The sequence below is a fragment of the Sceloporus undulatus genome, chromosome 7, assembly GCF_019175285.1.
Source record: "Sceloporus undulatus isolate JIND9_A2432 ecotype Alabama chromosome 7, SceUnd_v1.1, whole genome shotgun sequence".
Classification (NCBI taxonomy): Eukaryota; Metazoa; Chordata; class Lepidosauria; order Squamata; family Phrynosomatidae; genus Sceloporus; species Sceloporus undulatus.
The window spans coordinates 50,665,988-50,689,224 of record NC_056528.1 but is presented as its reverse complement, the minus strand read 5'-3'; the positions used below and the strand labels follow the sequence as shown (position 1 = coordinate 50,689,224).

Below are 23,237 nucleotides of genomic sequence, written 5' to 3'. Positions count from 1 at the left end.
AGGGACTTGTTCCGAGCTTTTGTTTTTCCAGCGGCTTTCATTTACATGAGAGCAAAGCTGGCACCAGGCAGATGCCGCTGTCTTGCCATTTGCTGGTTTTGAGATGAGAAAAAGAAGCACATTCTCTCTCGCCACAAAGCTCCCGGAGTCCAGATACTTATATTTGGATTCTTTCTAGCGTCACCAACTTTTACTTCCCCAGGAGTCTAGGCAAGGTCCTCGCTGGGCTGTCCAGTGGGTGGCTGGTGCTTCCACCAGGTTGACCCTTTGGTTGGGTGGGGGAGTTTATCTTCTCCAAACAAGATGAGATCCAGCTTCCATTGTTGTTGTGTTCCTTGGTAACACTGTTGTGCAGGAAGGATGGGACACTAGACAAAGATGAAAGGGATGGGGAGGAAGGAAGACTGCATGCTGGCATCCATCAACAAGGAGGATGGCATGGTGCCCTGGCTGAGTTCACCTTGACTCTTCCCATATTTCTGCTACCTATTCATTTGATGGACTAAAAGCTGCACAACAAAGGTGTTCAGGTCAGAATTCTGTTGTGGTTTTAGGCTAACCATTTCCTCTTCTCCTTTTTCTTCTTCCTCCTCCTCCTCCTCTTCTCTTCCTCCCTCTCCTCTTCCCACTTCCTCCTTCTTGCTTTCCTTCTCCTCCTCAAGATGAACCTTTGTTGTCGTTGTTGTTGTGTGCCTTCAAGTTACTTCCAACTGAGGAGTTTATCACACCAGGGCTAATTTCAGTCTCCGCTCCATTCCGGGCCCCAAAACGAACTCCAGCTCCCAGAATTCCATAGCCTTGAGCCAGGGCAGCCAAAGCAGTGCCAAACCGGGTTACTTCCCCAGTGTGGATGCAGACAGGGTTTTGTTTTGCCTTTGCAACATCGTAAAGTTGCACAACACAGACTTGGGACATCGTTTTTAAAAATCAAATTGGCCTAATTGATTACAAACAGTTGGCTGCCTGTGTTTCAGTCAGCATTATTTCAGATGCTTTAAATCATCCGCATTTAAGCGATGAATTATTTAATATTTTCATAGTCTTTTAAAATAAGCATTTTCATTATTTGTGATTACTACATTTATTGTATTCTCATCCTGTGCTCTTTGACTGTAGGCTATAAATGCTTAGATAAATAGATAGAGAGAACCAGCATGGCATAGTGGTTTATCAAGTTCATCACACGAAGGAGATAAATATCCCAGAATAAATGCATAATTACACAATGTCACACAAAACTTGCCATTAAAGTGGTCACAAAGAAGCATTAATATGTATCTTTTTTACTTTTGCGATTTCTGTGACAATGCATTTCTGATATCACTTTGTATGTGATAACCATTTGTGCAATTACTTGCCATTTCTATTTGCGGGGTTGCTGCAAATGAACTTTAATATCTCTTTAGTGCCAAAATTAGTCCCGGTGTGATAAACTCCATAGTGGTTTAAGCGTTGGACTATAGTTCTGGAGACCAGGGTTCGATCTCCATCTCAGCCATGAAACCCAATGGGTGACCTTGCGCAAAGCACATGCTCTCAGCCTCAGGGGAAGGCAATGGGAAACCTCCTCTGGACAAAGCTTGCCAAGAAAACCATAAGGTCGCCATAAGTTGGGAACGACTTGAAGGCACACAACAACAAAACAGAGAGAAAAAGGGAGAGATGGTGGATAGAATAATTCTAGCAATGAGCCACGGTGGAAAGAGTAAGTAAAAAGCCTTGGATGCAAAAGGTGAATGTCCGCCCGGAGCCATCTCACAAGAGGCCCAACTTCTTCCTCATCTCCATCCCTTTTTCTTTGCTTGCTTTGCTGCCAGAAGGATATTTCCTTCCTAATCGAAGGAGGGGAGACTTTATCATCTCCTCTGTTCCTCACACCAACAGTGACATGATGGCAGGTGGGCATGGTGCCCAGACCCTTGAGCAAAGCTTGCCATGGGGACCTCCACCTAAAGGCAATCACAGAGCATAAGGCTTAGAGACCTGGCTGAATAGGAACATCACGAGTTTTCAGAGGGCTCTAGGGATTCATTAAGAGTGAGAAATGTTCAGAGGATGCAACTTTGAAAGTGGTCTCTGACAAAATGACAAAACAAAGCTGCAAATTCTTTTCAATTCTGATGCTTATGCCGTATGTCATAAAAAACGGGCATCTGGATTTGGGTTAAAAAAGCAAAATGTGGCACTAAATGGGCAGCGGCAGAATGCGTAAACTCCTTCTTTTCTGCTGAACGACAGGTTGTTTCCAGCCCCCAGCTTTTCCAATTAGGATTGATTCCTCGTTTCCTTTTCAATTAGTCTCATTTCTGCACTCCATGCTCCAAGAAGTTCCAGATTTGCAGCCCCAAGGAAGACTTCTTGCCTGCCTTTAATGTTCATCCTTGGCAGCACCAAATGGGAAGATGTCAAAGATGGGGTTTGCGGGAGGAACATCTTTTAGACGCAGGGAGGAAGATACAAGAAACAGACTTTGGGCATCATTGTTCAAGGAGGAGATTGAGAAGCTGGAAAGTGTCCAGAGAAGGGCAACCGAGATGATCAATGGTTTCAAAAGCCAAAGGCCTGGGAGGAACAGCTGAAGAGGTTGGATAGCTAAGGTTTCAAGCCCTGCCATCTGTGTATCTCAAAGGAAAACAACAGTATTCTGCAACAGAGGCAAACCTGTCTTTTTTGGGATGCAGCTCCATCCAAAATATACTCATTAATTCATTATTAATTTGACTGCAATATACCTGTCCAAGGGAGAGAGTTTTGTGATCTGGTCTGTCCCCCAAAAAGTACCACAGGAGAGTGTATTACAATATTCCGCAAACAACCATTAAATAAAATACTTGCAGGCAGACCTTGTTTGCTGCAGCTGCTAAAACACCGCAGTTACGCTTTCAGAAATGTGGCTCTGCAGATGCCCTTATTTGATTTCCCTCACTTGTATGGCAACTTGTGTCAAGGTTTTTATGGCTGCATTAGCTTCTACCTTTGTATTTATGTCCAACAGACTGGGCTTGTTCTTTTATAGGTCTTATATGTGCGCAAAGTCCTTGGGCCAGAGATAATAAACTTGTACCTAGAGGTAAGCATGCTCAGAATATCTGTCTCATGTTAAAACACAATTTTACCTTTGGACTTGTTTCAAGAGAGATGGAAAAGTTACCCATTCAGTGCTCCAGAATGGCCATTATTCTGGTTTCCCTCCCATGAGTCTCTAAAAGACTCAGAACAGTGTGCATGAATATATACACAGATATATACCAATTTTAGCATATATCAGCCCAGCATTTAAGATAAGATAACTTGCAAGGCTAATTGTGTCCTGATGATAAAGGCCAAGCTGCTGCATCTGGGGACTTAGGCCAATCCATGCTCTATGTTGCACAGGTTTACGCATACTTAGCTGCATAGCAGAGGTGATGCAGATAGTGCCTTTGAGTCAACCTCAAAGGCAGTTAACAACAACCAAATACAGAACATGTGCATCACCTCTGCTATGTAGCTAAGTATGCGTAAAGCTGCGCAACATAGACTACAGATCACAGCTGTCTCCATTCTGATCAATGACCAATTCTGAACAAGGCCAAATCAGGTGTGACAAACCTGCCTCCTCCAGTTCCTAGAAAGTAATGTGGGAAGTAGGACAACCTGAAGGGGAGAAGGTTAGCTTGAGCCATGCTAAGTGGCTGTTTATATATCCATATCTTTCATTGAAGCATTACTATCCCATCCTTTTATCACAGGATCCTCGGGGCAATGTACAACATAAACAGTTTAAAACCGTTCCAGATTAAAAACGTAAATAATCTGGAACAAGGTAAAAATATATTAAAGATAGCTGTGAAAGGGGAATCCGGGCAAACCTGGTTAGGACCAACCAATTGCCGCTGCAAAAGACGCTGCGAAGGGGAAAGGGTTGCAACCTAGAGAGGCTTGTCTGCAATGTGTTTAAATAGGACCAGGCAGAAACAGAGTTAAGAGGAAGTGAGATGATCTGAACTTAACTGTTGTATAATAAACCTTTACTGGTTTTATATTTATTTGGTTTTACAATTGTGTCTGGATTAACAAGGGAGAACAAGTCACGCTTTACCACTATTGAAAAGCACAGACACTTGGCCAGTTTAGAAAGAGGTCACCTTGAGACCTGGTTCGGACTTCTAGAGAGGGATAGCTCCAGAATGAAAGGGCAAAGGGTGGGAAATGTGGGGCCAGTAGTAACAGCATTTTCTGTAACGGTCCAGGCCACGCAAAGGACCATATCTTCCCATAGGATGATGCTATTTTGATCGGCCCAGATCCAGGCATTGGCTGTTTGAAAACCTCCCAGAGCAAAAATGTGCACCTCTGCCTCCATGCGTCACTTGGAGATGTTTACGCAACGACAGGTGCCATGCAATCTTTGTTTTCAAAAAATGCAATGCAAATCACCCAGTAATCTTCTCTTTCAAAGAGTTGTTCTGACAAAGCTGATCCTTTGGGAAACTGCACATCCCTCAGGCAATGTCTGTCTCTCTCTTTTTCTGCTGGTGGCAATGTTTGAAATCTTTGCGCTTGTGCACTTTTGTGTAAATGGAGATGAAAGAGAAAAGGGGGAAGACAAAGGAAGGAGGAGAGGAGAGGAGAGGGAATTATTTATGGGTTCCTCTTAGATAAAAAATCAAACACTATCCGGATGAAGGGATGGGGTTTAAGAGCCCCTCCACTTTCCTTGGCTCCTTCGTTTTCTCCAAACGGCTGGTGATTTATGGATTACAAAAGTGGCTTTGCAAAGTGAAACTCTCCCCAAAAAGGGGCCCAGGAGCGAGGAAGAGTTCACCAGCTATTCTAGGGAGTTATGTATCTCCCTAAGTGAAATCCTTTCTTTCTTTCTTTCTTTCTTTCTTTCTTTCTTTCTTCTATGGCCAGAGAAAAAGCATGAAAAGGGGAGGTCTGGAGGGGCTGTGAAGCTGCAGCTCTTTGGGTGCTTAGCGCTTCAATGCATGCCTTTGTAGCTCTGTATTCTGCCATGTTATTGGTGCATTCGGATTCCCATGTCTTTCCCCCCCCCCTACATTTCCATCTTTCCCTTTTCCCCAAGGGCCTTCTATTCCAAGCCCTTGCCATGCAGGAATAGACAGGTAAACCATTCCCTGAGAGGTAACCCTCCAACCTTTGCTGCAAACAACCTCTGAAAACGGAGAGCCCGCCAACCTCTGAGGCAGCCTATTCCGCCCTCCCTCGAAAAGGGGCATCTCCTTTACCGAGTGTCCGAAGAGTACAATGGCTACAGTGGTCCCCAAACTGTGCCCTTTAAGAGATTTTGGACTTCAGTTCCCAGAAGCCCCAGCCATGTTGACCAATAGTCTGGGATTCTGGAAACTGGAGTCCAAAATCCCTTAAAGAGCATAGTTCAGGGACCACTGATCTTGAGTAACCAGGACTTACTTACAAGTTATGCACCAGGAGGATTCCAGCTGCCATGTCATTGGTTGAAAAACTGTTTCTGGCCAATCTTCAGGCCATTTAGCCCTAGGGCACCCCGCCAAAATATAGCCGAGGATTCCAAGTATCCTCCCCGAACGACAAATCTCAGGCCAAGGTAAGTTAAACTGGTCTCAAAGTGCTACAACTGCGCATAACAGAAATGTCCGGAGACTTCTGACTGTACCGTTCTGTGCATCTAGACATCCCTAGACATGCGCTGTATAATGTTTGCAAATACTTCGAAAACAACATTCACCCAATTTAAAAGACCACAGACGAGGGTTGCTAAGTGGATTTCTTTTAATCCGTGGAAACTCAATAAACATAACTACATCTAATCTACTCGTTTTAACAAACACAATACATCCGATGGAAAATTTGCTTAAGTGCTTTGAAATTCAGAGTACGGAGTTGAATTGCTGGACGCCTTTAGCTTATGAGGAATGATGGCCCAACTACGCACATGCGAATGCTTGGAAGTCAACATGATGCCCACCGTGTGCCTTCCTCCCCAAATCAACACAGAGGAAATAACCCCAAGAATTAGATTCCAAATGCCACAATGCAGAATCACCTTCACCTTCTCTAGTCTCCATCGCATCTTTTAATCCGTTCCTCTGGCCACTCTTCATCCACTGACCAGAAGTATTTGTGTAATTAACGATCTGATTCCTTGGAATTAGGGACAGACCACAATGAATTTAGCTTGAGACCTTTACTTCTTTGTTTGGTCCACAACAACGCCAACGCAATAACAACAAAGCTTTGATAAGGACTGGAAAGGGAAAGAGCAATATCTGGTCCACTGGATGTTATTTGACTGTAGATCCCACCAACCCTCATCATTAGTTTGCTGATGTGGAGCAATGGGATCTGCAGTCCTCAGCAGTAATGTAAACATTTGCCAAGGTTATCCTCACACACAACAATATGAATGAACTCAGGGCTGCCAAAGAAAACATGGGTTTCATTCTCCTCAATGTCACACATCCCAAAATGTGGAATTATTCCATGCAGAATTAAACGTGTGTGTTTTTCTGAGAAAATACCGTTTCTGATGGAGAAAACGGGGTTTTCTGTGCACAAAATGTGAGTTTTCTGCAGAAAAAACATTTGTACTTCTGTGCAGAATCACTTCCCATTAATATCCTCAAATATGAAGACTCATTCATGGACAATATTCATAGGAGTGTTGAATACTCTATTGGGTCGTGACATTTCTTAATGCTTGACCATTTCATTACACTTCGGACTGGTGAATCCTAAGGAGGCTCAACTACATGGGAGTCAGGATGGTCCAATTTTGTCAGATCTTTGAGGGGGGACCCACAGCCTGGTTTTTGGGGGCTCCAATATCCCTTTCCCCCCATTTTAGGATCCATGGAATCACAGAAATATAGGGCTGGAGGAGGCTCCAAGGGCCATCTACTCCAACCTTCTGTCATGCAAGAAAACACAACTAAATCATTCCTGGGAGATCCACAACAAGCAGGTAGAAACACTGAGAGACCATAGCCACTTGGGTATGCAGTGCATCTTTTTCTTTCCTTCAGCAACCACCATGAATCTGTGAGCACTGACACAACGAACGCATAGGACTGACAGGGAGCAAATTCTGGAGGTCTCCTGGGACAGGATGCTGCAAAAAGCCAACTTTGTGCCTATGAAGGAAGCAGGTGGCATAGGGCTGTCCTCAAAAGATGGGCAGCCCTTTTGGCAAAGCACTGCCTGGGAAGGACTACTAGATTGCAACATCTGGACGACGTCTGCTTTGGTCCCTGAAACCGTGGTTTCACCTGGACCATGTTCTTCAAAGCAACTGAATTTGTAAACAGAATGCTGTTGGTGGGTGGGATGGAGATTTTCAGAGCATTTGTAAGCTAAGGATGACACAGGTCCCTTCAATCACAAATGCCTCCAACATCCTTGAGGAGGACATTTCATTACATTTTTGGCCCTCTGAGATGTTCCATTCCTTTCTTTTCCTAACAGAAAGTTGGATTCTGGGTCAGTTCCTGCTGGGGAAAAAAGGCTTCTCCTGGGTCTAAAACAGTGGCACGGAATACATATCAAAATTGCCAAGGGAGACATTTGGGGGCATTTACAAATTGGACCGTGGTCCCAAAAACAGCCCTATGTGGCTTACAGGTGGTTATCCCTGTCCACAAGGACTCATGTTGGACCCAGGAGAAGGAGCATCTGCAACGAAACATCTCAACACTCCTGTGCCATTTCTCTCATGGTCCAGAGACTTCTAGGTGTGTTTGTAAGAGAGCCTAGGCTTTCAACACACTCTCTCTCTCTTGCATCAGCTGCAGGACTGTTAGCAAGATAATAACAGTTATTTTTACAAAATGGCACTGGACAGTCATCTTGCCTCATTCCACTTCAAACTGGAAGCCGCTCCTCATGTGGAAAGCAGCCTAAGGAAGGGTGGAATGGAGACCAAGATAAGTCACAAAGCTATATCCATTACCAACAGCTGCTTTGGAGGTTACCGAAAATGCCACCAGATGGAATGTGCAAGGGGCTCCTTCAACGTACCGACGCCGTTCCCGACGGAAGGTAGGAATTGCAGCTTTAAAGGATTTCACATTCATATGAAGAGTTGAGCAAGGTATCTACAGTCCCACCCTTGCCCCTGAATATCTGCATTTTGTACAAAGCCAAAGAGAGAAACTTGGATGGAAAGCGCGCCAATCTATCTTGGCAGGAGAGTTTTCAGCATTTTATCAACGGGAGACTTGCCACTGCAAGTCTGGACAGACACACAACACACAACACACAAAGCCCTGGTCTGTAAAAGAAATTAAAATAGAAAAAGGGTGGGTAGGCAGAGAACGTAAAACAACTCAACACAGCCAGTGCATTAACATCAGGATACAGTCCCAAAGCAGGCCCTTCTGGGATAGGATCACCCAGTACATAAAATCCTAGGAGATCATTGTCAAGAAGAGGATTGTGGAAGAGGCCAGTTTTAATGGTCAATGGTCAAACTGCACCATGCAAACATCAGCCTCTGCGCAGCGCTTCATGGAAAAGCCAAGCCATGCTCTTTGGACACAAGAAACGGAGAGGAGAGGTGGAACCAATGAGTGCTGCCAAGGGCGCCTTTGCTCAACTCCAAGATGGAAATATCCTTCCCTGAGAATATTCCTGTCTCTTGCAGCAACAGAAGCTGTTCACAATAGTAGTCTCAAAGGACACAATCCTGCAGAATAGCTGGTCTTAAAACAGCTGGAGATCTGGGAGGCAGGACGATCCGCGCGGGGAGCCGGGACCAATTTTCCAGGATCCGACAAGGAAAAGCCTGGGAAAGAAGACATGGAATAATATCTCATAGCTCAGAAGGATGGACTCCTGAAATAATTTCTGACCCAGTCTGGCAGGATCTGTGCCCCATTTCAGAAGAAGATTAAAGGTAAACCCCAGGTTGGGATCCTTCCACTCTCATCTCTCCCTGCGCACCCAAAATACCACCAGAAATCACATTCTCTTGGAAGGACCGCTGGCTTTTTGTGACACTTAAGCATACCTTTTGGCTCTCAACCTTCATCGCTTGGGAGCCTGCCTTGAGGTGACGAAGAGCTGGAAAAGAAAGGAAGAAGACAAACAATAATACTTTTTAAAAGATGCAGAAAGGTTTGCAAGGCAACCCTGCCCTTGAATTCTGCCAGCCAGGAGCAGAAAAGGTTTGCAATATAAGAACGCCTAACTTGGGATGGAAGGAGTGTGCATTCTTATCTCCTGGCCAAAGGAAATGGGTTTCATGGCACTTGAGAAACCGAGTCATGAAGAGTAATAAAGTGGTGAGAATTTGGTGCAGTATTTACACATCCCAACGTGTTTTTGAAAATTGTTCCACTTTGACTGCCATGGTCCCATCCTATGAAATCCTGAGGTTTGTCGTCTAGGAAGAAGCATTTACAGTTCTCAGAAAAAGAGCTCTCATGCTTTGCAGAATTACAGATCCCAGGTTTTGACAGAATGCAGTTGTGTCAGTTCGAGAAATCTCCACTCTTCAAGAAATCCGGCCATGATAGAGTCACTTTGTTGGAGGCAATTTGGCCACTTCTAGTAACTTTACATTTTAGCCATTTTTACAAATTTCACAGGTTTCATGGCTTAAGGTTAAGAAACGCATTTTTCTCTTGTTGGAGGATTAATGTATCAGCGCTTTCCTTAACATTGCTGCATTCTAGTTTCTGCTTTGAGAAAAGGGAATTTCTCCAGACTTTCCATTCTGACCACTTTTATGTCTTGCGGTGTCAATTTTACCTCTGAATGGTCCCAGCCAAGCCTTACCTGCCTCTTCTGAAAGAAGCCGTTTCAAAGAATTTTGTCCTAGAAGCAACTCTGAAAAAGAATAACCAACACAAAGCATTCACTTTCCATGCAATGATTTCATTTTTGTGAGGCATAAACTACCCTACGCACATATTTTTGATACAGTTTTCCCAAGACCACACTTCTGGATGCTTTCTTTGTCCATCTGGCATAACACATACCATCATTTCTGGCTCATTTGGCAGATGATACTTGTGCTATAGAGCAGTAGTTCCCAACCTTTGGTCCTCCGTTGTTTTTGGACTTCAGCTCCCATAATTCCTGACTCTTGGCCACGTTGGCTGGGGCTTCTGGGAGTTGAAGTCCAAAACAAATGGAGGACCAAAGGTGGGAAACCACTGCTACAGAGCCTGATGTTGAAAGGCCAACTTTTGGTCCTCCAGATGTTCTGAACATCATCTCCTATAATGCCCAACTGTTGGCCAAGTTGGGTAGGATGTCTGGGATCTGAAGTCGAAAACAAATGAAGGAGCAAAGGTTGGGATCCCTTGCTACAGAGCATGATGTTGAAAGGCAATCCCTTGGATGCAAGGGAAGGAAATGTTGGTGGAGAAATGAGGCAGACAGTCCTTGCTGTGTTACTTGACCTCTCTCTTGAGGACCGGCTCATGGGAAGACGAATAAGCTCTTGAAATACATGTAACCGCTTGTGGCCAAGTGCCAGCGGCATCTTCTACGAAGAGGAAATCCCTGGCAGAAAAAGCCACTGAGCATCTCTTTGTCTGATCTTCTGCCTTTCCTTGAAAGAGCTTATATTTATTCATCCAAACGTTTCTATCCTGCCCCACATCTAAAGCTATTAAGGGCTGCATGCAGGTAACATCAGGGCTAATAATTTAAAGCATGAAAGACTAAAACAATCTTAAACCAATTAACGAGTTAAAACAGGTCCGGAACAGTCAAAAGGTTCAAAAACCCTGAGCAGAGCAGCTAAAATAAATCAGGGAGGCCAAAAAGGCTTAATAAACAAACAGGGCTTTTTTTTTTTATTTGGCACCTAAATTTCTAAACAGGCGACTGGCGTTTTAAGTCCCTGCAAGGCTAAGAATTTGGGACTGAAGGAAAATGCAGTTTCTAGTCTCCCTGCAGTTGTTGCTCATCCTATCCAATTGCAGTCTGTTTCAACTTATTACTCCACTTTGCTACTCACACAGAGGAAGAAGCCTCTCCAGTTCCACCAATGAGCAAATCGGGCTTTGGCTCCGGTTTTTGGGGCGTGGGGACTTTGCACGGAGGGTCTGGAGGTCTCACTGGAGGACGCATTATCACCGGCTTCTCTCCTGGCGATCGCGCTTTGACGAAGCCTTCATATTCGCCTGCGTTTGCAAAGTGACAAACAACCATTCATCGTGAAAGATAACAACAATACACAGAATGACAACCTGGTCCCTTCAGAGGAAGTTGCAACCCCGATTAGCAGAACCTCCTTCTCAACTGGGATGGGCAAATGTCAAGGGTTTGGGAGCAGCATCGGCCACAACAAAGTCAAGGGTTTTTTGAACTGCAACTCCCAGAATGAAGTTTCCATACTGTTGGACGCTGCCTTGAGTCCCAAAGTGGGGGAAGGCAGGATATAAATAAATGCCATAAAAACAGCAACACCACAATTGACACCTTTGGGACCAAGGTGAGTTTGGCTCTTGCAAATTAGTTCCATCTTCATGCTAAATATTTTGCAAGACCCACAAGCAGAAGCATGCAAGGGGAAGGCTCACCTTCTTTGGTGCTCATCCCAGGCCTTGGGGCTGGCCTCTTCACATGGAGATTGGAGGCCTTCAGGCAGCCAGACACAGGCACAACCCCATTGGCAGCTTTGTTGGCAAACTTTGCCCCGCCGTCTTGGAGCCTGGACACCAGTTTCCCCACATCCACCTCTGAGCACGGTTCTGGCTTGCTTTCAAAGATGGGCTTTGCAGGGTCAGGTTCTCCCATCCGGTGTGAAGGCAGTCGGCTCCGTTGGAGCGGCTTCGGAGCTTCGCCGTAGTTGGGCATGACCATGCCATTGGGAGTAAGGCCTTGGCCAAACTCTGCCAAAGAGAACCCAAACAATAAGAAGAAACAATGGACAAAAAGCCCCAAGACACATTTGGACAAATACAATGAGCCTTTGGTAACTGCTGGGGCTTGGTTCCAGGAGCCCTCATGGATATCAAACTCTGTTGATGCTCAAGTCCTAATGTATATATAATATACAATATATTATTGTATAAAAATACAATGATGTAGTAAAAGGGTGTCCCTTATATACAATGGTAAAAGTAGGTTTGCTGTTTGAAATGTGTGTGTGTGTGTGTGTGTGTGTGTACAGTATATAGATATTCATGCTGTGAATGGTTGATTCCATGGATAAGGAATCCATGGATATGGAGGGCTCACTGTGCCTAGTTTCAGAGAACCGATAACAGATAATAGAGAGAGAGAGGGAGAGAGAGAGAGATAAGGCGATAGATATTGCTATCTATGGGGCTCTTCCAAAGTTTAAGAGGATAGGTCCTTGCTGTGGGGGTCCTTGGGGGGCACTGGTCCTGGTCCTGGTGCAGTTGCCCAACCCTACTGTAGTGGATGGGACCAAAGTACCACGACATTTCGGTTTAAAGTTCTTCACTGCCAGTAACTTAGCCTTAGGAACAACAGTTCAACCTTGCAAAATGGGGAGAAACAACATACAAAAAATGAGAAAACTACCAAATGATTGTGTTTTGGGGAAGAGTGACACCCCAAGAGCCAGATGGGAGCACCATGATGGCCACATATGGCCAAGGACAGCAATTCCTGGTTTATATATACATCTTTGTGTGAAAAACAAACTTATGTTTTTGGCCCTGTGAAGCTGCAGCTGCCCTACTCCTCTCTCAAACCATGAACTTCCCCTTGGAGACAAATGTTGGTCACTGGAGGCCGGTGAGGCACCAGAGAGAGGAGCTCCACTAACCTCCGCTTTCTTCCACAGACCCTCCAAAGAAGACCGGTCTTGCCCTCAGGGGCCGCTTGGAGATGGTGATGGGTTTGTGGCGCCGGGTGGCCACCCGCGGAGGAGGCACCGGGGGAGCGGCGTTGTCTTCAGGGGGGCCAGAATATATCTGGGGGGAGAAATAAGAAGAACATGACTCCACAGAGTCTCTTCTGCACTGACCTCCTGCACCATCCATCAAGCCTTCCACACCAAGGCTTCCCTGACGATGGCGAAAAGACTGACTTCTGGATTATATGCAGGTTTAGTTCACCAAAGGAGATTTTATTACGATTAGAGAATACAAAAAGGAGACCAGTGTTCAAATCTCCGCTCAGCCATGCAAAGCCACTGTCTTGGCAAATCACACACTCAAAGGGCAAATCTTGCCAAGAAAACTCTATAGCTCACAAAAGAGTTGAAGGAACACAACAACCAACTAATGGCAAATGTGGGGATCTAACCCAAGGACGGAAACCATACGTAGTCAGACTTCAATACCATTATGATCCCTGTACTGTTGGAATGGACTGGATAACTCCTGGGGGTCCCACTTGTCTTGACGATCCTATAATTAACGAGGCACAAACTCTTCCTCATTCCCTTCTTCATTGTAATTTTGAGGCTGGGCTCCTTCCCAGACTTCTCCCTTAAATCTCTTTGCAAACCACTCCCACTTCGTTAGCTAGAAGAAGCCGATACAAATTAAAATGAAACAAGCCTGAATGCAGCACTGTTTTTACTGACTTGCGGATTCACGAGAAAGCAGATGGTTTTCCACACAGTTGACACAGAGAAATGCTGTTTTCTGCTAAATTAGACAAACAAATGCCCGTATTGTTTGGAACCGGGATCAGAACCTGGAGCTTCACGGCTGATACGGTTGTCAGTGCCAATCAAAGCTTCCAATTATCTGTTAATTGCAATTTGAACGATCTATCAACTCCGATGATGTTTCCAGGCAGATTACAAAATGAAGAAAAATGTCTCTCTTTGATAAATGACTATGTTTCAGGAGGCGGGGAGCAGCTTTAGCGGAGACCATTTGATGCAGCTTGCTGTTGTTGCATGGCTTCAAGTTGTTTTCATCTTAACCCAAGGTGAACCTATCATGGGATTTTCTGGGGCTGAGATGGCCATGTGGGTCATAGTCCAGCATGCAAACCCCTACACCACACCGGCTCTTGATGTGGTTTAAAGGGGAGTTATTGTGTTGGTTTTCAAAAGTTATATTGCATTAAGGCCAAAACTTGGCATTGTAAGTTTGAGTAGCCTTGCATTTCTTCCTCCTCTTCATCTATCATGAGGAGAAGGAATCAAGACCTTCTTTGTCATGGTTCTCACGAAGCATAGTTTAATGTTTCCTCCAGCTATAAGAAACAGTATTTTTCAGAACCCAAGAGAACAAGCTATCCTGATTTGATCCTGGTTTGGTATGACATCTGAATACAGCCAGATAGACATCCAGAAATATTTCATCCAGAGTTGAGAAACAGTGTGTTTCATGAACCGCTGTTTTCACAATGGCATGACAACCATTTGGTGTTTGATAGAGAACAGTGGGTGGGTGGGATTGGATACGTTTATGGCTAAATCTGCATAGCCAGATATAGACCACAGGTATCTTCTGTCAAGACTGCCAGGGTCCTTTGGAGATCTCAGCAGATGATGCCATTGGTTTGTGCATAGCTTCAGAGACATAGCCAGATGCTTCTCCAATTGCCCCGTCTCTCCATCAGCAACAAAATGGCTGCTGGGGCAGCAATACAATGAGTCCAAAGGTCTTTGCTTGTTGCAGAGGAAGAAAACAAATATGAACCTCCACCACAACCAAAAACATACCTATGGAAGTGTAGGGTGGGATTACACTTCCATATGTCACTGGAGAGCCAGCGTGGTGTAGTGGTTTGAGCACTGGGCTATGACTCTGGAGACCAGGGTTTGAATCCTCACTCAGCCACGGAAACCCACTGGGTGACCTTGGGCAAGTCATGCACTCTCAGCCACAGAGAATGGCAATGGCAAACCCCCTCTGAAGAAACGTGCCAAGAAAAGTCCATGATAGGGTCACCATTGTGTTGCCATAGACTTGGAGGCACACAACAATCCCAATATGACCATCAGTGTGGTGTTGTGGTTTGGCTGTTGGACTAAGACCTTGAAGGCCAAGGTTCGAATCCCAGCTCAGCCATGAAAAACCAATGGTTGACCTTGGGCAAGGCACGCTCTCTCTTGGCCTCAGGGGAAGGCAATGGCAAACCCCCTCTGAAGAAACGTGCCAAGAAAACTCCATGATAAGGTCACCGTAAGCCGGAAACAACTTGAAGGCACACAAGAACAACAGAAGGCCAGACACCTCTCCATTCTTCCTTTCCACTGTATAGAAGATGGTCCAAACCTTCCACCGTTGTAAACTGGTCAGTTTGGGAAGGGAGTAATGGGATCTGGAGAAGGCTGACCCTTTGGCAAGAGGACTGCGCCATCGCTCCCGGTTACTTTTAGTCTTCTGGTCTCTGTTCCCCTGAACTTAGTGCCCATAAATCTTCATTCCTGCCATTTGACAGGTAGCTTTTTTGGAACGGCTTGAGCCATCGCAGCTGGGGATCTTCCTCTCCATTTGTACGCTGTAATTTACAACTGGGCTGTTTGTGCCAACAAGAGAGTATGAGAACGGCAGATGAAAAGAGAACTGCCTGTCCTGTTTCCAGCCATGTTTTCAATGCATCAGGCTGATGTGTGTGTGTTAAAACCCAAGCAATTTGTTCCTTCCTCACCCCTAAACCCACTTTTCTTTTATTATTTAAGCGATTTAAAGATTTTAGGGAATGGAAACCAGACAAGATCAGAGAACCGTGCCGTGCCACCATAATACCATCCATATTCTCCACAGATCATGGAGGCCTGCCAGAATATTTAGACACAGCAACAGACTGGGAGCATCGCTGCCCTTTTACTCCCAGGGGAGCTCATTTTAGCGACTGGCACATGAGCTGTAAAGACTCGGTGGCCCCAGTGGCATCAATTAAGTGAGTGATAAGAGCGTCACTCTTTTTTAAATGGCCATTTATTACCTTCCCAGGCTGCAAAGCAAACACATAAGCTGTCAACAGGGATCTCTCTGGGACTGGGCAGTTTCCACCCCTCTCCCTCCAGCCACATAACATATCTTCCATGCAACTGAACATGGCCAGGGGCTTGTTCCAGAGGAGCTGGGCATGGAGAGCATTTCAACAATGGCATCTACATTTCGTAGTTTTGTGATACATTTCGCCTTCTCGGTCAGAGAGCTCCAGTGCCACAACAAACTACAATTCCCAGGATTCCATAGGATGGAGCCATGGCAGATAAAGAGGTGTCAAACTGGATTATTTCTGTGGTGCAGATGCAGCTTGAGCACTTTTTAATCTCTTTTAAAACAGGCTGAAAAGACCTCACCATCTAAGCCTATCCAAAATGCTTGCACGGTCCTGTATTCTCAGTAGGTTTGCACCACATTATTGGTGCAAAAAAAAAAAGCCCAATTTTAAATTATTCGGAAGCAGTGTGATATTGTCCCGGTCCTAAGAATGCAGAGCAGGGGGTTGTGTAACACCATCAAAAACCTGTTTCCAGTGGGATCAACTTTTTAATTTAGCGGCTAAGCGCTCAGGTTTAAAGCCGCGGGAAGAATAATCACCCGCCCCGACTCACTCAACAACTTGCCTGTCCTTTGAGTCTTCATAATTCACGGCATAAATAATATATCATGCCAACCCGAATCTCATTTTAAGTGTTTGCTTATGTTGGGAGCCGAAACATTTTCCAGACTGAGACCACACTTACCAGCGCCAAACCTAATAAAACGTTACTAGCTTAACCTTATCGCAGCAGAAATTAAAGCCCAGGAAGAAGTGCTGTAGACTCACTTTTAATTAAAAGAGCTCATTCTGGAGATGGGAAATAGCTTTTCATCTTCTCTCCCAACCTCCCTCGGCCGACCAGAATCCCTCGAGTCAAGGAAAACATGGAAATGGGAAGTTATGGGGAAACCCTTGAAGAGAGGACACTACTGTTTCTAAATTACAGGGGGGTAGATTTTGATGGACCAATATGAGGAGTGTCTTGCGGCTAAGAGTAGTTGACCAACTGCCTGGAGAGGCAATGAGGTCTCCTTCTTCAGAGGTCTAGATGTCTCCCAAAAGAAACTGGATACTCCTTACTGAGGATGCTCTAGATAGAGATCCTGCATGGAGCAAAGGGTTGAATTAGATGGTCTATAGACCTTCTTCCAACTCTATGGTCCTATGAAAATGGAGCAGACCTCTGAGGCCATTCCTGAAATCTGTATTTCTTGCATCCCTTGACCATCTGTGCTTGGCACAGTTGCAAACCCTTGTTTCAGAGGAAAAAGCAGAAAACCAAGCAGGGTCACTTTTGAAAGAGGGCTTTTTCCTCCTTCATCTGCAACAAGGGATTGCAACTATGCCAAGCACAGATGGTCAAGGGATGCAAGAAACACAGATTTCAGGAACGGTCTCAACTGCTGCTCCATATTCATAGGACCATAGAGTTGGAAAGGATTCTATGGTCCATCTAATTCCACCCTTCGCTCAATATAGGATCTCTTCTGGAAGACATCTACACATCTTTGTGTAGATGTGCTCTTGGGATCCCATCGTTGGCAATTTCATGCTGATGTTTTGTCAGTCCAACTGGAATTGCTTTCCAAATATTTCTCACCCTGGAACATCAGTGTGCAAAGTGATCTTGTAGCACCCTTGAGGCTAAGGTGGCCAGAATGCTTTTAAATGAACGAACGGGCTTAGCCAATGTTGGGCAAAGATAGGAATGGGTATATGTATATTTCTGAGGCAGTGTGGTGTAGTGGTTTGAGCATTGGGCTAAAACTCTGGAGACCAGAGTTTGATTCCTTGCTTGGCTACAGGAACCCACAGGGTGAACTTTGGTCTCTGAAGATGCCAGCCATGATGCTGGCAAAACGTCAGGGATAAACTCTTCTAGAATATGGCCGCACAGCCCCAAAAATCCACAAAAAATTAGGGACGCTGGCCATGAAAGCCTTCGACTTCACAACAACAACATTTCTGCATAGCCCTGAGGACTCAGATAAGGGTCCCTGTTATCTCAGGGACGGCCCTACCTTGTCGAAGTGTTCAATGAGGATCTCCACCACAATGTTCTGGAACTTGATGTTCATCATGGCCGCCACGGTGTCCTCTTGGGCTCGCATGAGAGTGGGGCCAAATATCACCCCCATGTTTGACGGAGACATCAGGTTCTCCTTGCTGTGTTCACACACACTGCCAAAAGGAAACAGGCATCGGGTTGGAGAGAACGTGGTCCGGAGAAACCAACCATGCAAGACACAAAGAAAGACTGAGGTTAGGGCCGTGAATCTGAATGTGGGACAGGGCTCCTGGCATCTATTTTAAGTTGAGTCTCTCTTATCCAAAAGGCTTGGGAGCAGAACTGTTTGGATTTCAGATTCATTTATTTATTTCTGATTATGGAATAGCTGCGATCTTGGAGATGGGACCCAAGTCTAAAGCCAAAACTCATTTATGTTTCATATGCACCTTATAGACATAATCTGAAGGTAATTTTATACAGCATTTTTAATAATCTTGTGCATGAAACAAAATTTGCACACAGCAAACCATCAGAAAGCAAAGGTGTCACTATCTCAGCCACCCACGAAAACACTGAGGAGGGGTTACCGCATATTTGCCTGATGGAGAAACGCATGTGTTTCAAAAGCTTGCATAGAGAATCCTGTGCCCCTTCCCAACGAATATAATATCATATGCTTGGTGAAGAAACATGTGTTTCAAAACCTTGCACAGCAAATTATGTGAATTTTGGGCTGGTCTAATAAAAGCATGGCCACAATACCTTCATTTTGCCTGGCTCCTGTTGGTCACATCCACTACTCAAGCCACAATTGCTACACAATGCATACACATCTCAGCCACTCAGTCCCTGCTTTGGGTTTACTTTATGGCATCCGTCTTCCATAGCATCCCATTTAACTTACTGGACAAGGTGCCTGATGAGAAGCTCCAGCATTTCCCGGTTCTTCTCTGGGAGTTTATAAACCAAGGAATGGATGGCTCCCAGCCTATAATCCAAGTTTTCAGACTCTGGAGAAAGGGAGAAAAGGATCCAAGAAGAAAGGCATTTAGGAGCGCGGTCAAGAAAGGAAAGGATTTTGTTAATAATGCCTAAGTGGGTTCATTTTAATGAATGCTGCCTTAAATATCCTGAAAATCCCACCTCATCTTGGGAGCTAAGCAGGGTCAGCCCTGGTTAGTCCTTGGATGGGAGACCACCAAAGAAGACCAGATGCTGTAGGCTCTATTACAGAGGAAGGAACAAGAAAAACCACCTGTAAGTATTCCTTGCCTATGTAAAACCTATGAAATTCATTGGGTTGCCATAAGTCCACAGGTGACTTGAAGGCGCAAATGCACACACACAATAATATTAAATACAGAATTATTTTAAACTGATTATAGCTAATTTTGGCCTGTTTTACATACAAATGCCATTATTTCCCTCTGAAGGAAACAACTGCTTTCCTCTTTGCCAGGAGCCAAGTTCTCTGGTTGCACATCGACAACTCCATCATTCATTTTTATGTGTTTTTAACTCATTTAAAAACCCAAGCCAAAAGGGCCTTTAATAATGTGCCGCATTAAAGGGCCTTTGATGATGTGCTCTATAGTTTATATTTGCCATTGCTCTTTTTTATTGGCCATGCTTTCAAAGGACTTTTAATCCTATCGCATTACCGCGACCCACTTAAAACTATATAAAATCCGACAAGGATGCGTCCGAACGATGCTGCAAAGGCTGTGGCGAAACAGGAGGCTATCAATATATAGGGAGCTAACCTACCCCCCAAAATTGCAGTTTTGGGGGAGAAAATATTAAACTAGATAAGTCAAATGTTAGTGTTCCCTTACACAAATGTCAATTAAAAATAAATACCCAGCAGAACCGCCCCCAGTTCTGATCCCAAAACGATGGATCCATTCCTATTCATCCTTTATCAAAGGATCTCAGGGCAGCATGCAAAATATTTTTAAAAACCAAACACTTCCAGATCAAGAGCTCCAACAATCTGGAAAAAGGACAAAAATTAAGCGACAGTTAAGACTTACTGGCAGCTGAGACCAATTCTTTGTGAAGCTTGTATGTCATGACAGGTTCAGAGAGGTTCCTGCAAAGGAAGGAGACAAGGCAACAGTGACCAGATGGCCATGTTTAAGCATTTGGAAGGATGTCATGCTCCGATGGATGCAAACTACAGGGAAAGAGAGTCCATCTCAACATGAGGAAAAGCTTCCTGATGGTCAGAGATTATGTACAATGGAAGCCACTGATGCCTCAGAAGATGGTGGAGTGTTCTTCTTTGGAGGTTGGATGGGCTTCTGTCAAAGGGAGTGCTTTTATTGGGTAGAACAGGGCTTCTGGATGGTCCCTTGGGGTCCCTTCCAACCCTATGGTTCTATGAAGGACAGCTGGGTGACTATTCTCCATCCATTTAGGAGAGAGAAGGGGGATTTAGTTCTCTTGTTGTTGTTGGGATCTTGTTGGTGAGTTACCATTGTGTACATCCAACTTAAGCAACCGTAATCCACTTTGGTGGCTGTTGCAGAAGTTGGCATTCTCTGTTGGCTTTGCATAATGGCCTCTTCCCAAAATCTATATATTTGCTGCAGCTCTTTCCTGGTGAGTCATGATCCAAGGGAGCAGCGGAGATGCAAAGACATCATCCTCAGCAATGGCATCATCTGCAACAATGACATCATCCTCAGCAGTGACATCATCCTTGGGGACCTTGGGAGGACCCCTGGGGTGTCCAGGCACATGCCTGTTGCTGTGCGTTCAGCTATAGGAATACAGAGAGATACCTCTCCACCATCCCCTTATTCAGTATTGGCCAAGTAATGGCCACATTGAGGGACTGCAGCAGAGAAAAGGCAGAAGGAAGATACAGTGTAATTGCATAGGTTTAGTATTAAAACATTTCTACCTCACCCTTTATGGCAGCGCAAGCCTAAGAGATTAATGTATTAATTTGCCCTCCTGATAAAATCAGTTCAACTTAGCTTTAGCTGCTTTCATGCAATTAAAAATGACAATCAACTGACTTCACCTGAAGTAGAACTTCAAGGAGCTAGTAATTGTCTTGATGTCCCAGTCGCTGTTTTGGAAATCCACATCTCCAGGGCATTTGGGATCTTGAGAAGGAAGAGACGCCGAGGAGAGAAAAGGGGCACGTTGTTATTCTTTGAAATAATTGACAGTTTAAAGGATTACTAGGACCTATTAGCCCAAAGCAACTCAGGTAGACTAGAGTTCTTTAAGGCTTCCACCAACCTAGATTCGACAACATACAAGGAACACAAACTATGCTACATGTTAATCAGGGCTGGTTTGGCCCAGGGAGTGGAGAAACCAGGACTGGTTGACTATGGAAGGAGAGGAATTAATCCAGTTTGACACCGCATTAACATTCATGGCTTAGTACTGTGGAATCCTGGGAGCTGTAGTTTGTTGTGGCACCAAAGCTCTCTGACAGAGAAGGTGAAATTGTTGTGTGCATTATACTTTGCTTAAACATTTGGATCTGATCTCTGCAGAGAAACGAGAAAACTCTTGTGACTAAAAGCCCTGCAAGACTCAACCTTCCAAGAACACCTCCACCTTAGAGCAACCTCTTTCCACGATGTTCCCGTTTCCTCTTCCTATTTTTATCTCATGATCCCCAACTACCCCCTGAAGGATTCCTCTTTTTCTTTGCTTGGTCGCTCCTGAAAGCAGGCCAAGGGAGAAAAGGACACACACACACACAACCCATGTTCTTCGTCAATCCCCAGGCAACCGCAACATTTTTGTGGTGACACAAGACTTAAGGGATAGGAGAGATCTGAGTGGAACCATCCAGTTTCCACTGGAGGAAAGCGGATGGATTTGGAAGATGGAAAGCTCAAGCATCCAAGCAGATCATCGCTGGAACAAAACCAAGGAGAAGGTTTTCAGAACTGCCTCCAGGATTTCTTACATATTAACTCCTGTTTTGCAAAAGTTTCAAAGGACACGAGTCTGTTTCCGGGTGCAATGGACTCTTCGTATCCGTTAGGTTTTGGACACCATGGACACCAAAATCTATGGATGTTCAAGTCCCATTAAATACAACGGATAGCAAAATGGTGACACTTATAGAAAATGGCAAAACCAAGGTTTGCTTTTGGGAATGTGTGTGTGTATTACAGCCATATGATACCTCTTTAACTTCCATGGCTGCATCGTATGGAATCCAGGACTTTATGGCACATCGTCTCCAGTGTTTCCATGACGGACGGAGAAAGCAGAAGCCTCCATTTGACCCCTCAGCAATGAAGACCCAGCTGTCTAGATATCGCACCCTTCGGTGGGTTTTACATCTGAATTCCCATGCAAACCTTTCCTTCGAGGACAATTCATTATTCTCCAACTTGAAAAGGAAGCAACTCTGGGCTGAGATACCCTTCATCTATGGCTGTGCTAATGGCCAATGCCTACTCTTTTCTCCCTTCCGGAGGAGAAACGTTGCCAACTTCCTCCGTTTCACACACTCGCCTTTTCAATTTCAATGGCTTTTGCTGGCTTCCCAGTGGTCTAGAGCCTGACATCATTCTACTAATTTTATTGCTCCCTTAGGCCTCCGAAACCTGACTCTGAAACCGTCTGTAACCATCATTTCCCCCTCAAAGCTCTCAGCAAAAGTCCTGAAGGATCAGCTGCCATTTTTCAATTTTATGCACTTGTCAAACCAGCGTCCCCTTCTTCCAGCGCTCTAAACCCCACTAACATTTCCCTCTTTCCACTCCTTTCAGCCTTTATGCTCACATTTCCGCACCTGGTTCCCAAGACTGTAAAATTTAATCCTACCCCTCTGGGCATATTGAGACTGAAAACATAGACATGTGCGATCCAATGTGATCTCTCCTTTTCTTCCTTGCTAATTTTATTAGCCAGCCACAACCTAATTTGCGCAGACTATCAATGGGGATCTTGGCCAAACAGAAAGGGATTTTCAGCTGCTTGAACTGGCTTTGCGAGACAGAGGTGGAAATGTGAAGTCAAAGGCTTTCACGGCCGGCATCCATGGTTTTTTGTGGGGTTTCGGGCTATGTGGCCATGTTCTAGAAGAGTTTATTCTTGACATTAATGAAACTAATGAACAGATTAATGAAGCTAATGAAAACCAGCCAGGGTCAGGGGTTTCCCAGCAGACAATGGACCACTAATTAAATAGACGTAATCCCTTTTTGCATATCCTCCCACCTGGAGGCCTTGCCATTCAACAACAGAACAAGACACAGATTGACATTGAAATCACTCCTCCCAACCTACACAGTACATCTATATCTATATCTATCAAAAGATAGATAGATAGATAGATAGATAGATAGATAGATAGATAGATAGATAGATA

General features: G+C 44.7%; 1 protein-coding gene across 1 annotated transcript in view; it reads right to left on the bottom strand.

Moving 5' to 3' along the window:
- Positions 1-5,736: 5,736 nt before the first annotated feature.
- The window catches only part of OPHN1 (oligophrenin 1), a 51,734-nt gene continuing 34,233 nt past the window's right edge, over positions 5,737-23,237 (bottom strand). Inside the window, exons 15-24 of the mRNA XM_042478539.1 lie at positions 20,913-20,997; positions 19,915-19,973; positions 18,786-18,891; positions 17,892-18,051; positions 12,734-12,881; positions 11,517-11,828; positions 10,952-11,117; positions 9,760-9,810; positions 8,990-9,042; positions 5,737-8,764 (exon numbers count right to left, since the gene is read on the bottom strand). Of these exons, the coding sequence (XP_042334473.1) occupies positions 9,000-9,042; positions 9,760-9,810; positions 10,952-11,117; positions 11,517-11,828; positions 12,734-12,881; positions 17,892-18,051; positions 18,786-18,891; positions 19,915-19,973; positions 20,913-20,997 (1,130 nt within the window). The 3' untranslated portion in view covers positions 5,737-8,764; positions 8,990-8,999. The remainder of the gene's footprint in view (positions 8,765-8,989; positions 9,043-9,759; positions 9,811-10,951; positions 11,118-11,516; positions 11,829-12,733; positions 12,882-17,891; positions 18,052-18,785; positions 18,892-19,914; positions 19,974-20,912; positions 20,998-23,237) is intronic.